The sequence below is a fragment of the Pseudonaja textilis genome, chromosome 5, assembly GCF_049901715.1.
Source record: "Pseudonaja textilis isolate UNSWEBS1 chromosome 5, rPseTex1.2, whole genome shotgun sequence".
Classification (NCBI taxonomy): Eukaryota; Metazoa; Chordata; class Lepidosauria; order Squamata; family Elapidae; genus Pseudonaja; species Pseudonaja textilis.
In genome coordinates, this window is record NC_141994.1 from 45,154,314 (window position 1) to 45,173,287 (window position 18,974).

Consider the following 18,974-nt stretch of genomic DNA (forward strand, 5'->3'; position numbering starts at 1 on the left):
CAACGAGTGCTGTGGCGGTATCAAAAACGATGGCTCCGCAATAACTGAGGAAGAATGACTTCTTTCTGTGCTCCCCAGCGTCAGCCAGACCAATGGCATCGATGTAGTGGTTAAAACGATTTTTGTATGATTCCCACTTTTCTTCATCAGGCTTGAACGGTGGGAAGGCTGGGTTGGAGTTCATGTTGAGAACTTCTGCAGGTTACACTGCTGTGAGATCTCTCTGGGACGACAAATGGCCCTTCGTGCTCTTGTCAGGCTAGTGACTTCAGCTCTTGAGAGGTTACACAGAATCTCTCTGTTCTCTCTGGGTTACGCTATGGCTCAGGCTGCAACGGTCGTTGGCAGCGTTATTTGAATTTCGCGCTCCTGGAGAGCATAGGCGGTAGTGGCTGACCGCAGCTGACAGTGATTTGAATCTCGCGCCCTGGGCTGGCGTCAGAGACTCCCGGAATGGCAGCACCGCGCTGTATTCCGATTCGAATTCAAATGACAGCCGTTTGAATTCCGCGCTCTTTTTGAGCTGAGCGGCTGCGGCTCGCAGTGCTTCACTTTCCCTGTAGCTTGCTAACTGAGCGGCTACAGACGCTCTTCCTTTCGCTTTTGCTGACCGAGCTCTCCGGCGGCGCGGCTGCGGCTCAGCAATTGAGTGATTTCAGCTATTGCGGATTGCCTCTGGTAGCCATCCCATCCTCGTCGCCAGTGTTGTAGATTGAGCAATGAGAGGCTAGACCAGGGCATGGATGCAACAAGACTTTATTAAGGTAATAAAGGACTGAACGTGTTAGCCCTGCCTGGAGCAGGCTCACAGCGAACAGCGGCTGGCCGAACCCTGCAGCTGGCTTTTATAGCCGGCTGTCGAGGGAGGCCAGCCAATGAGGGGCAGCAAACGCCCCCGCAGCATGAACGGACCTGGGTGGGGACTTTGGCAAGTTCCAGGGACATAACAGGTACCATGAGCAACATGCTAATTCTGCTCAATAATCTTGGTTTGCCTGCTCAAAACTATAGGCAAAATATCAAACCATAGAAATAAAAAAATTGAAGCATAACTAGAATTAGAATTCAATTAGAACTGAAGAAGCTTCTTGAATGAGAAGCAAAACATTTTCAAAAGGAATAAATCAAGAAGGTCCAATTGTCTTTTTGGAAAAAGCACCTTTGGGTCCTCCAACATACTGCTCTTCAAACTTTGGACCTCAAATTCTCAGCCTGTAAATCTAGAATAACCTAAGTTTCTGGAAGTTTAGTGAAGACATCACTTGCCTTAATGAAGTGAAGACATCACTTGCCTTGTTAAGTTATCATTCACAAGCATAAGCAACTTTGCAAGATTCTGTTTCGTAGCATATCTTAACAATGGTAGTTTTAGGCTTCAATGGAATCTGTTTCTGGACTGGTCCACCTATAGACAATAGTTTTCCATTGTTCCAGGAGATGAATCTTTCCTCAATATGTACTGTATTAAAAGTACACATTATAAGTAACTAAGCTACTTCTTTCACATGCACAGTCCCCTGTCCTATTTCCTACTGTTGTAATCATGGCTTGCCACCATATCTAAATTGTTTACAATTAATGTGGTCTGTCTACCATTTTTCTCCAAAGCAAAATAAGAAACCATGACTCAAAATGGATTTCTGTCTCTGTTTTGGAGGCACATTTGGTCAATTAGGATATTTTGGAACTTGTGATTACAGCTAGCCAAAATAACAAGGAAGTGAATATTTTTCAAAAATCCAAAAAATCCAACCCACATTTTAGATCATCAATTAAGCAATGCCAATTTAGATTACCAAACTACTTACGAAACAGTGAGGTAGCCTTCCAAAAAACCTGCAGCATACATGAGTATTTCATTGCTTACGAGCTGGCTACCATAGCCTGCTTTGATTTCAAGTATCCCCCATCCAGTTGATTGTACAGTGTCATTGTAATAGCCATAAGCATCGCCATTCTTGTCTAACAGATCCTTAACTTGGAAAGATTTTTCAGCTTCCAACCAATATACAGTAGCATAATGAAGATCTGTAAGGATACAAAGAAGAACATTGAAAAATCAAAATATAGTATCAAAACTCTAATTCCTTGACTGTGAAAAATTATACGCTCTAATTCCTCAATTATGAAAAAATTATAAAGAGGAAGATGGGTGGAAGAGATACTTTTATTAGTCATTCTTTGTAGTTAGAAATCTGTTTCCTTTCATGCAATATTCTTGTCTTTTGTCTTGAATTTGGCAGCTTGAAAGAGGATGGTTGTATCCTAATTTAATCTTAAAATCACTCATATAAGCAATACAGGATCCATTTCAGTCAGTTGGAAAGTCACCATTATAATCTGCCTACATAAAAAGGGTGACAGATGAACTAAAAAACTATAGACAAATAGGTCTTATTGGAATTGGGGCTAAAATGTGTGATTTTTGGATTACTGCAATGCACTCTACATGGGGCTGCCCTTGAAGACCACCCAGAAACTTCAACTTGTCCAAAACACAGCAGTGGGCACTGTGATGGGTACTCCTAGTTTTGCCCATGTAGCTCTTTGGGCCCCCAGCTACATTGGCTTCCAGTGCGGTTCAAGGATTGCTTATCATCTTTAAAGCCCTATATGTCACAGGGCCAGATTTTCCTAAGGACAGCTTTCTATCCTATCTGGTCAGATAAAGCAATCCATTCTCTTAAATATTGTCATCTTATGGGAGCTAGGAAATGTGAGTTTCCCAGGTTGGTCACTGTCCTTTGGAACCCCTGCCCCTTGAAGTTCATCCTTTATCCTTCTAGTTTTCCAAAAAGCATTGAAGATTTGGCTTTCCCCCAAGTGCTCAGATGAAGTAACTTCATATTGGAAGCTTGACGGACCCCGATGTTTGGGTTTTAATGTGTTTGGATTTTATAGCTTTAATATGGTTTTATATTACTTTAATTTTTGATTGAGAGACAGTCAGGGTACATTATAAGATGGGTGGCTACATAAATGTTTAAATAATATAAAATAAACAAAATAAAATATAAAGTTTTCCTGTTATTTTGGGCAAATACTAACTTTTTTTCATAATTTAAAGGTTTTGTTTAGCATTAATTAGGCTTTATTTACTGTACAGCTCTTCAATCTATGATTGCAAGTTTATAACTATTAATTTGTTATGTCAATATTTATATATTAATTATAACAGTGATAATAATTATAAGTATTGTCATTAATATGGTTCACTATCTTGTGCTAAAGCAATTCCCTCTTCAGGAAAAGACCAACAAACATAAGCATAAATCCCAAAAATACAAATAAAAACTTTCAATAGCAATTCCAGAAATGCTTACATGATAATAAAGATCTAGTTCTGAGAAACTCTGTTGTTGAATTTAATATGAAACAATCAGTTTTACCAAACAAATAAAAATATTGTGAAAAACCACACTTATCAGCTTTCTGTTTAAATATTACAATTAGTTAATAAGATAGGGAAAATATCCTATTCAGAAAATGGACAAGAAAGACAACTAAGGTTCTTAAGCAAGATGCCTCCCACAATGTTATCAATCTTGCCTACTGTTTGACTTTGCACATTTACAAAGAGCACATACAATCCCTTCCAACTCTATTATTCTGTTATCCTCCACATCATAGCTAGGGCTGATCAAATCTCTTGAAGAAGAAACTTCTAACTGCATCATCAGCATTGGCTACACTTGCCAGCACTGGTGCGTTATCTTTTTAATGCCCTTTTGAAAAGAAGTATTGAATGGAGCATTCTTTGGAAATGTTTTTCATTTCAAATGCAAGGTGTCTGAATGCACCTAGGCACTTTTCTTCTGCCTTTTTTTTTCGTATCCTACCTTTGTTGTTTTCTGTTATCAGTTACGCTTTCTACTTGAACCCCATGTGTTAAACAATATCAGACCTCAATACATTTAGTTGCTTAGGAATACAACTTTAATGGAGGCTTTGCTTCAAAGTTAAGATAAACGCAATTTTGAGCAGTGCTGTCATCTTGCAAAAAACTAATACAACAGGTCATATATTGATACACTGGAATGGAGAAAACACTTCTTTAGAAAAAAAAAAGATGCCCTTTATATTCCAAGTTTATCCCAATAAACTTCGATTGCAATTTATGGGTGGAACAAGAAACTGGTGGAGAACAGAAACTATTGTACAAGACCAATACCAAATTAATCCATTATAATCAGGGGTGGGCTTCTGGGTGTTCACAGGGGTTCAGGAAATCATCTAGCTAAGATTCTGCACAGTTCGGAGAATCACCAAATCCCACTCCTGGCTGGCCCCACCCACCCTGCCCTGCTCTCCTAGGAGTCCCCACATGGCCCATTTTGGGTACAGGTAAGTGCAGGGTGTGTGGAGGTTCGGGAAAGGCAAAAATAGGCCTCCCGAAAGTTTGGGAAGGTCAAAAACGGCACATTTCCAGCTTCCAGAGAGCCTCCAGAGCCCGGGGACAGCAAAAACGCCCCCCCCTCGCTGTGGTACAGGAGGCCGACTTGGTCAAGGCCACTCAGCAACTTGGCAGAGAACCTGTTACTAAAGTTTTTGAAGCCCACCCCTGATTATAATTACTATATTGCCCATTATAATTAGTCTACTACCCATTATAATTAGTGTAGCCTATAAAAATATTGAAAAGCACTCTTACCTGAATAGCTTGGGATAATTCTTATAGCAGGCAACTGACAATTTAAAAGCAGTGTAATAAATTTCACAGAATAGGTTTTAAAAATCATTCCTACTGATCTCAGAACAACAAAAAGATTAGAACATCTAGCACATTTTTATTTTCTTCATCACTGTCAATCATTTGGGCAAATCTGACTGGCCAAGGAGGTCCACATGTTTACCACCTCGATTGCCAAATGAAGCAAATGGAAAAATCTTCCTTTAGCTTCAACAGTGGGTCTTTCCAAGATCTAAATGTCAGAAGAAGAATTATTTTTCTGGGTCATAACTGCAACTAGATAGGAGATAGGGAAATAAGCTTCATCTTTCTCATTTCATTGGAGCCAACTCTGAAAATCTGTCAAGTGTACAAAATTAACTAAACTCCCTCATAGGGCTTCTGTAAGCTTCATCCCCTCCCTGTTACCTAGGACTGGAAACAAGCCTGTCAACTAATTTTATTTGGGTTCAAATCAACTTTTTCTTTGCCCCATTGGCTTTTGACTTCAGTAAGACTACCCCCGCCACATCAAAACGCAATCCTCATGATGATATACACTTCCCTTGTCATAATTAGTAGCTATTTGAATTATTACTTCAATTATTATTACTTCAGTCAAACACTTGGTATAGCTGAATGAATGAACAAATAGGAGGGGAAAATTAAAAAAAATAAACTTAAGATATACAATGCTTTTGATGAATTGAATACCTTCAGAATACCTTCATTTATTTTTTTAAAACATTCAACCAAATTTTAAAAAATTGTATTTCCATTTGCAGTGGAAAAAGGAAATTTTTACTGTAAATTGCATCATTACATGCAAGTTACACAAGCACTTCAATCTAGCAAAATATTAATTCTTATTCTATTCTTGTGAAAGCCAAATTATTTGCCTGAACATTTACTAGTACCCTCAGTTTAAAAATATAAAGTATATGATGCACTTATTTTTAAAAATTCATATTAAGAGGATTTTGCATCCCCAACCTCAAAAAAGTTACTCCAACAATAAAATGTTTATAATAAACAATACATATGTGAATTTAGTTCAACATTTAATATTAAAGCTAAATGTAGCTATATACAATTAATGAATTCTAGGTAACTCAAAATCATCCACACTTTTTATAGCATTTAGGTTAGTTCTAGTAATAGCACCGCCATGGACTTTGAATTATTTTACTCAGTTATTTTATTACTCTTTATTTGTACAGCATTGGATTTTCATGAGACGTGATCCTTATTTTGCTTTTTTGAAACTTTTGTGTCCAAGATATCGATTTTCTTGGGCCCAGAATGCCAGCAGGAAACCCCCAGAGAAAAGGCAATTTCTAAAATAATTTAACCGAAGAAGCTCTGGAACTCTTTCATTCCATCTCTGATAGACAGTTAGATGCAGGGGCCACAGAGACCCTTGCAACCAGCATAAGTTATACACATTATAATCAGTCTTTTAAAACATCACCCTCCTGCTCAGTTACTTGTTCCCCATCTCAGCCATACGAGCCATGATTCCATACGAGACTGCCTTCCTTGCTTGCCAGGGCCTCTAACTTTTCTGAAAGTACATTTATCTAGGAAGAAACTATCCTTGGAAGGTACATCTTATCTCACCTCTATGGCTAAACTATCTTCAAGGCCTATATACAGTGAAGAGTACGATAACAGACAAAATCTTACAAAAACAAAATGAGATAGGGTTCCAGAGCCTAGAATAGAAGTGTGAATGCTCTAATAAAATGTTTTAATATTTTATTGTACAAAATATTCTAACATCAAAGAGATTATAATTTTAAAACTCAGTTAATTGTGTGTGGGGGAAACCTGTGGTTTATTAGAAAAGATCCTTCCAACTTTTGGAATATTGTCTTTAGAAAACAATTTTAGTTGGTTGTGTAGCGTTCTGAAAGAAAACATTTGATTATTATTTTTTTGCTAGAAAAAACATTCTCAAAAATAATTTCCTCATAAGCAAGCAAATGAAGAAGAAAGTGGAACTACTAATCTCACATTTAGAAAATAGAAAAATAACAGATTCCTTTTTTTTCAAGTGCAACTATGATTTCTAAAAAAAGATTTTCAGCAACTAGTTCTGCCTAACACTTTTGCTTCTATAATTAATTATTGATTCTTTCAAACAGAAGAACTAAATAATTTTGCTTCCCCTATCATTATTGCAAAAGCATTTTAAATCAGTCTAAAACCACAGATAGAAAATATGAACAAATGAAACTACTAGTTTCATTTCTGCTACAAAATTAACAGTCAAAATACAAAAGACCAAAGATACTATTTTAAGTTTGTTGAAAAATGTGCAGTTCTTTCTTTTTTAAATGCATCTTTATACATTTTATACATCTCAAAAAAGTTTTCAAAACTTTGAATCTCAGACACACAAATAAGTGTATATAAAATGCAACATTGGCTTCAAGTTATTTTGCTTGCTATCCAATAATTTGTCATTGTTGCCTCTGACTGCCTTTTGCTGAATTCGGTAAATCTAGGCAGTCAGGGATACCCAGCATATTTTGGACTCAAAATTTTCCATAGCTTCAGTGAACTTTATATTTTCTGTACCCACTAGTGTTGCAGTGTAGCACTATTCTTATTCTGGTTAAACAGGTTTAAGGTTGAAATAATCCCTTGATATTACAGGTGTGAGTGCCATTGCATTCAATCCCTTGGTGTTACAGGTGTGAGTGCCATTGCAATCATATCTAGTTTGTGACTTAAAGGCATCCTGCTGGTACTATATAAGTACAAGGAATTTGGCAGATTTTCAGCCTTTTTTACATTCTCCTTTCTGTCTTGTCTGTTGCAATTGTCCTCCATAATATATTCGCTTTTGTGGGATTTCCACAAACCTCAGCAGCCCTAATATAGACAGTCCATGATAACAAATGGAAAGATGGAGTTTCTCCAGTCAAGCTGATTTTTAATATACAGAAATGAAAAGAAGGATTCCCAAGAATCACATTTCGGTTCTTACTATGTTACAGAGCCCTGATTATGACATCGAACATGTAAACAAGCTAAATATACTACTAACATGGACAGCATCCTGCCCACATGCTTTTATCTTTCTTGGTGACTTCAATCTACCTCATATTAACTGGACCCTAAACGAATGTACAACTGAACCCATACATGCAACCTTCTACAATGCTGTAACAAATCTGGGACTGGAACAACTAGTAACCAACAATACTAGGCTTAACAACTGCCTCAATCTCATCTTCTGCAATAGTTTGAATTCAATTTACGGAATACAAATTAAAGAACCCTTTTCCAACAGTGACCACAACATGATTGATTTTTGTCTCAACATACGTGCACACAAAAATCATCACAATGACAAAATCCCCAATTATAACTTCAAAAAAAGCAACTATGAACTTATAATCAATAATCTCTCTTCCCTTGATTGGCAATTTCTATTCACTGGATGCAATACTGTTAAAGACCATTACAACATATTCTTACTAGAAATCAAAACAGCCATTAAACTATATGTACCAATAATAACTCCCCAAATCAGGAAAAACAGATTACCCATAACAATAAGGAAGCTTCAATCCAAAAAGATATTACTTTGGCAAAAAAACAAATCTGGTCACGTTGCCAACTTCAAAAGTTGATACAAAAATTTATGCCACCAGATAAAAACTGAATGCACTAATTATCACATTAAACAAGAGGAAAACCTTCTACGCACAAATTCCACCCGTGCTTTCTACAGTTTTATAAACAACAAACTAAAAGACTCAAGGTCCATCCCACCCCTGAAAGGACCTAATGGCAAAGACTGCAACTATGACACCATCAAAGCCAACCTCTTTAACACATTCTTTGGCTCAGTATTTGTAAACAGCAATGGATCAAGCCCAGTACTTCCTAGTCGAACCACAGACAACTACAATGATCTAATACATATCAATTTTACAGAAGACGTTGAAAAAGCACTGTGCAATCTAAAACCATCCCTATCTATTGGACCGGACAGAATATGTGCCTACTTCTTAAAAAAACTATCCACTGCCATAGCCGAACCTCTAAGCATAATCTTTGAAAAATCTTTCAGGACCAGCTCCTTGCCAAAATTATGGTCACAAGCCAAGGTCATCCCCATCTTCAAAAAAGGAGACCCCAGCCTAGTTGAAAATTACAGACCAATCTCCTTATGCTGCATCACCTGTAAAGTCATGGAATCAATTATTAACCAATCCATTATCCTCCACTTAGAGACAAACAACCTACTCTCTAATAAACAATTTGGTTTCAGAAAAAAACTATCCTGTAATCTGCAACTCTTACATTGCAAAAACATATGGACTACACAACTCGATCAAGGAAAAACAATAGATGCAATCTACATAGACTTCTGTAAAGCCTTTGATTCAGTGGAACACGACAAACTACTACTAAAACTAAAATCTTATGGTATCTCTGGACACCTACATAACTGGATAGAAGCATTCCTGTCAAACAGACAACAAATAGTCAAAATTGGGAGTGTCCTATCAAATTCTGTACCTGTCAACAGTGGTGTCCCCCAAGGCAGTATTTTAGGACCAACTCTCTTCATAAATGACCTCTGTGATCATATTAAGAGCAACTGCGTTCTCTTCGCTGATGATGTAAAGCTATTCAACACCACAGACAATACTACTACCCTTCAAAAAGACCTTGACTATGTATCAGAATGGTCAATCAACTGGCAACTTTAAATCTCAACAAATAAATGCTCTGTCTTACATATTGGCGAAAAAAATCAGAAAATAAAATATAAGCTAAATAGTCAAGACCTTGTTGGGGATCCAAACTTTGTCAAGGACCTTGGAGTACTTATCTCAAATGATCTAAGTGCTAGAGTCCACTGTAACTACATAGCCAAAAAGAGTTGTTAATCTAATCCTACGTAGCTTCTTCTCTGGTAATATCACACTACTAACTAGAGCATACAAAACATTTGCTAGACCTATACTTGAATACAGCTCTTCAGTCTGGAACCCATATCATGTATCTGATATTACCAGATAAAGTCCAGAAATATTTCACAAGAAGAGTTCTCCACTCCTCTACTCATTGCAGAATACCTTATGCCATCAGACTTGAAATTCTAGACCTAGAAAACCTAGAACTATGCCGCCTCCGGTCTGATCTAAATATAGTATATAAAATCATACATTGCAATGTCCTACTTGCAAATGAATACTTCAGCTTCAATCATAACAATACAAGAGCACACAATAGATACAAACTCAAGGTTAGCCGCACCAAACTTGACTGCAGAAAATACGACTTCAGCAACAGGGTGGTCAATGTTTGGAATACTCTACCTGACTCTGTGGTTTCTTCCCCAAACCCCAAAAACTTTAACCTTAGACTGTCTACTATTGACCTCACCCCCTTCCTAAGAGGCCTGTAGGGGGTGTGCATAAGCACACCAATTGTGCCTACTGTCCCTGTCCTTATTTTTCTTATAAGTATCTATCTCATGTCTTCAACACTATATTTATTCTTATACCTGTATCTTGTAAGCGATTGACAAATCAAATAAATACTAAAAAATAAATACTAAAAGATCCCCAATTCCAGATAGAAAGTGGCAATTGCCTCTCAGAGTTATCTGCTAAACAGTGAAGAAACAAGAAGTATTGGAATAAAGGTGAATTCTGGTGCTTGTCGTTCAACTTCCAAAGACAGCACAATTAGCAACCCTATTCAGAACTCTCCCAGGACATTTCCCTGCTTACACTAAGTCTCAACAGGAACATGCCCCTGTAACTTTTCTGCCGTTTTTCATTATATTGCCTTCAACTTATCCTCAAATACCTGAGGCTAGCTTAAAGTTGTTCTTAGCTGTTCTGATGTTAAAGTAATGCTTTCCCTTTAAACAAGTAGCAGTTTGTGGGTACAATCTGACTCATATTACCATTTTATTGTCAGTAGTCCTTAGCAAGCAAAATCTGCTTGGCATCCTAGTAATTGTATGCTGATAAGCACATGCTCCCCTCCATCTAATCCCATAGTTCTCTGGGGTTATTCTGCTTAGGCAGCCACAGAATCCATTTTCTTCCCCAAATCAGGTTTTGGACTGGCCTCTGCTTTGGTCCAGAATTTCAGTTTAGACACCTGAATCAGCTGGAAGAGCAACCAACAATTGGCAGCAATCACAGAGAAGTTTTCAAAGTTTAGAGTAGCGTAAGCATGTGTGTAGAACTGAAAATGCCACTACTACTATTGCTGTATATTTCTGTATATATGACAGAAAATAATACTGCTACATGAGAATATGAAAGTGACAATATCTAGTAACTCATCTTACATAAAATTCCTAGTTACTAAGTGGTAAATTCAGGGACTAAGGTTATACATAATAGATGTTGTTATAGTGAATATTTATTAATAAATGGCCTATCCAGTGAATATTTATTGTACATATTTACTTAAAACAAACTAAAAAAATCTAGGAATTCTCTGCCTTAGGAAGGAACTAATGGCAAATCACCCCCCAAATCTTGCCAATAAAGCTGCAGGCTCCAGGCACATTCAAAAATCCTTAATATACTGTATATTTCAGTTTATTTCATAGTGTTACGTATTTATATGCGTATTTAGCAGTTTTCAAGCATTAAACCAACTGACCTATTCTGCTGCACTTGTTCTTTTGTAATGTCCATAAAATATTTTTACCAGAAAAATTTCCAACAAATTTTTGTTTTTTTTCTGAAAAAAAATCAAAGAAAATGACTGAAAGATAGTGAACATTGAAATTATTTGATCCATCCTTTTAGAATAAGTGTCTATTTCTTGGTGAAAATGTTCAAAGCATTCAAATACTGCCCTTTAGATTTCTTCTGGTAATGTAAGACCAGCACGTTTACAATTTTTCCTGGCATTCTTCTTCAACATTTTATTCTTTTTTACTATGATTATGTCCATTTATTGTTAATTTCTTCACAATTTCTGAGTTCTAAACTTCCAGGAACAAATTTCAAGCCTTGGGCTTGCACTATACATTGTTCGAGGTTGATTCCAGCTGTTTGTAAATATTGTTGTATCTAATTAAGGTAAAGGTTCCCCGCACATGTGTTAGTCGTTTCCAGCTCTAGGGGACGGTGCTCATTTCCATTTCACAACCAAAGAGCCAGTGCTGTCCGAAGACATCTCCATGGTCATGGGGCTGGCATAACTAAATGCCAAAGGCGCACGGAGCGCTCTTACCTTCCCACCAAAGTGGTCCCTATTTTTCTACTTACATTTTTTACGTGCTTTTGAACTGCTAGGTTGGCAGAAGCTGGAACAAGTAATGGGAGCTCACTCCGTTATGCGGAGTTAGGGATTCGAACCACTGAACTGCTGACCTTTCTGATCCACAAGCTTAGTGTCTTAGTCACTGAGCTACTATGTCCCTTGTACCTAATTAATCTCATCTACAGCTTCATATCAGGATCATAGGATAATTCAGGAAAGAAAATCACATATAGCAGGGAGCAAAGTCTAAGCCGTTGACTCTCTTTTGTTTTGGGGGATGGGTGGGAAATCCCACAGCATTTCAAAGGTTGATATTAAGGCTTCAGTGTTTATCTTTACTACAGGTGTAGTTTCATAATGAGCAATCCATCTTGTCTGGGAAAGTCTTTTCACATTCAGCTGCATTTTCCAATGATGAGGTGAGAGTAAAAAGAACGAATTGATTTTTCTTCTACGTTCCCAAAAAGTCGCAAAGAAATGCTTCCAAAAGAGTGAATACCACAAAAAATTGCCAACAGCAGCAGCCCAAGTCCAGCTCCATTGTTGTACTTACATGGTACCATTTACCACTATACAAGTTGCTGCACCAAGTTGTTGGTACAGCAACAACTTCACCTCTTTGGCATCAGCCATATGGTGTGAGAAAAATGACAAGAGAACGGGGCATAAAACTCCTCATCACCTTTGGCCTACATTATTGCCTACATGCAGGATGGACTAAAATCTTTTAAAAAGTATTTTAATGCAGGATTATTCATTTCTAACACTTCATGCAGTTTTGGAAAGCTGTGGTGAAAGCTGCTTATAAATACTTTTTTAAAATTAGGAGATATGGGGAATATACTCATACTCCGCTTTCTATCTATCATTCATAATTCTTAAACCCATCTTTCTTGTCTTAAATTCATTATATTTTTCTCAATAGATTTCATAGAATATCTGCACAAACCTAGGACAGTTTTTTTTTAATTAAAATGAAAACATACCAAGAAAATCAGCTTTTGCAACACTGTCCCAAATCCACAGAGAACAATGAGTAGTCTAAAAGACCAAGGGAAGGTGTTGACACAGAGATTAAGTTTACTCAAATGCAGTATGTGAGCCAGCAGAACATGCTGACTGATTACATGCCATGGAAGCTAAGGTCAGCATCTTAACTTACAATTTCCATACTAAAGGCTTTAACATTACAATGACATTACTCTAACAAAATATAATTAACATTGCAAAGATTAAACAATATTTTATAACCATATTAATATTGTGTTATGGAATTTACAGTGGTAAGCATTTATTTGTGACAGATGATAAACAGATTTAGTACATTGCACTAAGCATTCTCTTTTCTTTCCTCACTGTAAAGGGTTGTTTTGTGTGTGTATGTCTTTGACTCAGCTTTGACTCCTAGCAACTGCCTGGACAATCCCTGAGGTTTTCTTGGCAAGATTTTTCAAAAGTGGTTTGCCATTGCCTCCTTCTTAGGACTGAGAGAGAGTGACTGACCCAAGATCACCAGCCTCTATTGTGTATAAACTGAGACAAGAACTCAAAATCTCCAGCCAGATGCCTCGACCACAATATAAGAGTAGCTTTCGGTAAGGGGATCATACCCATCTCTATTTTTTTCCATTCTATCACTCAAACTAACAGTATAACTTAAGAATACTAAGGTATAAAGTATAACTGATCATTTCTTGAAAATAAACTCAGGAATTTTAATCATGAAAATTTCAACTAATTTCAACTACTTTGGGTGTTTGAAACAATGGGAAAATATGTGGTGGAAAATATTGAAATTTATATTACTGTATGTTATGATCTTAAGAATTTTTTTATAAAGTTATGTTTTGGTATACATCACCAGAAAAATTCCCTAAAATGTATAAAGACATTAGAAATTTATGTTGGAAAACAATAAATGTTTTACTAAGCTTGATGGACTTGTAAAAAAAGTCATAAAGTTTGTATTCAAATACAAACACTAAATCAGAGTGATAAATACAGGTAGTCCTCAATTTAAAATCATATTTGACCCCCAAATGTATGTTGCTAAGTGCGAAATTTGTTAAGTGAGTCATCTAGTCCAACCCTCCGCCCAAGGGGGAGACCCTACACCATTTCTGCCAGATGGCAGTCCAATCTCTTCTTGAAAGTCTCAAGTGATGGCACTCCCACAACTTCGGAGGACAAGTTGTTCCATTGGCTGATTGTTCTCACTGTCAGAAAGTTTCTCCTTGTTTCCAGGTTAAATCTCTCCTTGTTCAGTTTCCATCCATTATTCCTTGCCTGGCTACAGGTGCTTTAGAAAATACTTGACCCCTTCCTCTCTGTGGCAGCCCCTCAAATATTACAAGTCTGCTATCATGTCTCCCCTGGTCTTTCTCTTCACTAGACTAGCCATGCCCAGTTCCTGTAATCGTTCTTCATATGTTTTAGTCTCCAGTCCCCTAATCATCCTGGTTGCTCTTCTCTGTACTTTTTCTGGAGTTTAAACATCTTTTTTATAACGTGGTGACCAAAACTGGATGCAGTACTCCAGGTGTGGTCTTCCTAAGGCTTTATAGAATGGTATTAGTACCTCCCTTGATCTTGATTGTATCCCTCTGTTAATACAACTTAGGATTGCATTAGCTTTTTGGGCTGCTGCTGCACACTGTTGGCTCATATGTAGCTGGTTGTCCACTAAGATTCCAAGATCCCTCTCACAATTACTGATATTGAGCCTGTTTTCACCAGTCTACATGTGTACTTTTGATTTTTCTTGCCTAAGTGTAAGACTTTACTTTTCTCTACATTGAATTTCATTTTGTTAGATACGTCCCAGTGTTCCCATACGTCCCATCTGGATCTTGAGCCTATCTTCTTGGGTGCTAACTATTCCTGCCAGCTTAATATCATGCTGCAACAATCATAAGTGAAAAATGGTCATGTCACTTTTTCAGTGCTATTGTAACTTTGAACTGTCATTAACTGAACTATTTTAAGTCAAGAACTACCTATCAGTTGGGGAAAAGTCATGAAACTTTGTTTTTAAACATGACAACTTTACCAAAATTATTATATGTGCAAAGGTGGAAATATTTGGCTGGTGTTGTGGTTAGCCGGCAGCAGGTGTGGATGGCTGAGGAGAGCAAGGACTCAGATGAGGGGCCAGGACCATTAGGGAGTGGACTGCTGCCTTCAGAGGTTGTGGGGGCTGGCAGCAGTGATGAGGAAGTTCCCAAGGAGCCTGTGCCAAGTGCACGTGCACGCAGGATTGCTTGTAGGAAAGAACAATTACAACAGCATGGGCGACTTGGGAGTAAGGCTGCAAGATAATGGCTCCTCCTTCAAGAAGATAAAAGCCAGCTGTGAAACTAACCTTCTTTGCAGAAGGTAAAGACGTTTTGAACTCAGCCTTGTGGACATTACAGTTGGTAATGATTCTTATAGACTCTTGCATTGTAAACTATTTCTTCTCTGTTGTGTTTTGGCAGACTTGCAAAATCTTGGCAAGGTTCTTTCTTGTCGGAGATAATTAGTTGGAAACAGCCTTTTATCTGTGAATCAACATAATTCTTAGCTGAAACAGAAAAAGATTGTACTACTGTCTTTGTCTTGTCTTTGCTCTCTTGGAACCAGGTTTGGATCAGAACAGCTGGTGAAGACAATGGAACTTGCAAAAACAGCCAAATTGACTTATTAATTAGAGAAAACATAGTGTCTAGATTTATTGCTAACTAGAAACTCCTTATAGACTTTTTGTGAGAAACAGAAAAAATGAATTTGTGATTTATAGTTTTGATGGTGAGTAAGGATAGTTTATGAGGAAAAATAAGATATTTTGCAACCAAGTAATTTATAATTGTACTTATAACTGATGTGAAGAAACCCAGAGGCTACTTCTTTGTACTTTCTTTCTTTGCTTTTGCATTTTAGCTCTTTCTTTGATCTCAACTTCTCTTTTTATATTAGTTTCTATTTGTTTTTTTTTAAATCTACTTTCTGAAAAGTTTTAATAAAATTATATGGATAAAAGTAAATTTAGTTATTTTTAAAAATAATTTCTGATTGAGAAAATTAGAATTTTGAACACTAGATAAAAAGGAAGATGTCACATATTGATTATCATATAATTCTTGACGCTCATTGATAAGACTATTTTTTTCTAAACTACTTCAATTGAGAAATTATCTGATTTTAGAACTTTTGAACAAATCAGTTGAAAATTGTAAATCAGCTTATGACATGGTCAAGGAGTGGAGAAAAATCAATAAATTAAAACAGTTTATAAAACATGTCAGTAGATTGTAATTCATTCATCTTCAAAGAAGGAGCTGTTCCCCTAGTCTTACAATCCCTCTTAAAGAAAAGGTTCATAATTTATAGATATTATTTAATATACTGATATCACCAAATTATTTTAAAAGATATAAAAGTATACGATTTTAATTAGACTATTAGGAGTAAGTAATGCTGCTGTTGTAGGGGCAGAGAGTGGGAGTTGGGGGCGATTATTTATTTATTTCCAGATTTTGTTCTATTGTATTTTATTAATTTATTTGATTCTTTTTGTTAGTTTTTATTGTTTTTTATTTTAAATATGGTTTTAATTCTGTAAGCCTCCTTGAGTCACCATGGGTGTTTAGGAGGCAATATAAATTCAATAAATAAATATAAATAATAAATAAATAAATATTAAACCATTCTTCTCTGGGCATTCCCTACATCAGTGTTTCTCAGTCTTGGCAACTTTAAGATATATGAACTTTAATTCCCAGAAATCAGTTGGTCCACCTATTTTAAAGTTGTCAAGGTTGAGAAACACTGCCTTAGGTCCAAACCCCAGCCCAAATTCAAATACTTAATGATTCTAATTTTAAAGATCCTTCACTCCATTAAGCCAGGATGCTTAAAAGTCTGTATTATGTATCTATCCATCATTTATCAGAGGGTCTTCTTTGCCTTTTGGATCAACTTAATAATAGTTGGCCTTCTTGGTAGTTGTTCCTCTTAGAGAATTCACTTGACACCTTCCTACTTAATCCTTCTCTGCCAGGCAATGGTCTTACAACCATATTTGAGCCCCAAATTTCCATTGCAAGGCAGTTATAGTGAGTCTTGCCCCATTTTACGAACTTTTTTGCCACAGTTGTTAAGCAAATCATTGCAATTGTTAAGTGACTCATTCTGTAGTTAAGCGATTTAGCTTCCCCTATTTTTTTCTTTTTGGAAGCTGGCTAGAAAGCTTACAAATGATCACATAACTCTGGGACAGTTCAACTGTCACAAATACAGATAAAAAGTTTTATGTTACTTATGATCATCCTCACTTGTAAGTTTGCCAAGTATACTAATAACAAATCCTATGAATTTAAGGAAATAGATTCAATGCTGATTGCACACATATAGCTGCTTATGGATCATATCCAGAGATAAAAACATGTATTAAAACAGATACAATAAGTATATGCGTAAAGTAATGACACTCAGGTACACCATGTAAATAAATATACGGTAAATATACTTAACCCTAAGAATCAGCAATTCATGGGGAGAGAAATTCTCTATTATAGTAGCCAATGTATCCAAGCTAGTGAATGCAGATGTGCTGGCTAAGTATGCAAATAAAATTACGAAATATTTTCCCATGGTAATTTATTTTATCTCTTATATATTTCAGCACTCATTAAAATGGAAGTTTATACACTCTCTTAATCCATGGTGCCAACATATCTGTACATATTATATTTTCAGCCTACGAAGCACTTATTTGCTAAAACTTGCTGAAACTAAAGGCTACATGATATATCACAAAACATCTTCACTTCTAATATTGCAGTAATAATTCTTAGGATCAACAAGTTTTCCTTTTCTAATTTGCAATATTTTTTTAAAAAAAGAATAATAATCAAATTAGAGGGCACTAGTCCTACCTTGTGTTTACAAATTTAATTGTAGTTTTCAAAGTTTATTTGGAATTACACTATGTATTGTATACATACTGTAAGCAGTTTTACCAATAATGGAACAGGAATATATTTGCCTCTTGGAACTAAATAAGGGATGGAAGACTTACTGAAAGTTGTATGATTTTTGTTTGTAAAAAGTGTCCCCAAACTCTAAATAATTTCTGCTTATTATTGATTTCAGTTCAGTTCAGGATTTAATCCTAGGAAACATGGCTTTATAATATATGCAGCAAAGAATTACTCCTCAAAAAAGGAGAATGCCGGAAAAAAAAGTGTTGCTCCTTGTTGCTTCTACTATTTTTCCTCATTAGGCAAAAGAACCCAACAGACCTAAAAGTCGAATTCTAAACAGCTCCGTTCCACGTACTATCTATTCTGGTTGTTTCAAAAATACGTTTCTTTTTGAAATTTAGAATAGGAATTCTGGACTTATTTGCGTTGTGCGCCATTTCCAAACGGAGGGCTTTTTGATGCCTTTTTTTTAAAAAAAGGCAGAGGAGACCCGCGAGGAAGCGACGGAGCCAGCCCTCTTCCTCCACAGGGCAGAAGCAGAGGAGAAGCAAAAGCGAGACTTCCTGGCTGCACGGCAACGCGGGGACTGCCGAGCGCCCGGCTCACGCTCTTTTGGCGGGACCCCGCGGAGGGGGCCCGGGAAGCATCCTCCTCTTTGGAAAGCCGTCTCTTCCCGCGGCAGCCTCACCCGAGCCCCTTCCCGGGCCAGCGGCGAAGTGACCGGGAGAAGGGCTTTTTCTTTCCTGTCCTGTCAAGAGGCTGCCTTCTCACCTGCTCGAGTTTCTGCCACGGCCCAGAGAAGTAAAAGTGCCCCCCAGTACCAGCTCCAGCAGCGCTGGCGGCGATTGTCCGAGGAGGCGGCGCTGCCGAAGTGGACCATGCCGAGTCCTCCGAGGCGATCCGAGAGTGGGACAAGATTACTCGCCTGGCACTTCCCGGGCCGCTGCCCCGGGCGGCATGAGAGGTCCGCCCTCTCTTAGGCGGGGTGAATTAGAAAGCGAAAAAGGTCTCCACCTGAGCATCGAGCCATTATCATTATGATTGTTTTGCGGTTGTTACACTGTCTTGACCTATTTGTA

At 37.2% G+C, this 18,974-nt stretch overlaps 1 protein-coding gene across 1 annotated transcript in view; it reads right to left on the reverse strand.

The window, feature by feature from the left end:
- The window catches only part of PLBD1 (phospholipase B domain containing 1), a 46,758-nt gene extending 27,784 nt beyond the window's left edge, over positions 1-18,974 (reverse strand). Inside the window, exons 1-2 of the mRNA XM_087935490.1 lie at positions 18,667-18,974; positions 1,809-2,028 (exon numbers count right to left, since the gene is read on the reverse strand). Of these exons, the coding sequence (XP_087791616.1) occupies positions 1,809-2,028; positions 18,667-18,775 (329 nt within the window). The 5' untranslated portion in view covers positions 18,776-18,974. The remainder of the gene's footprint in view (positions 1-1,808; positions 2,029-18,666) is intronic.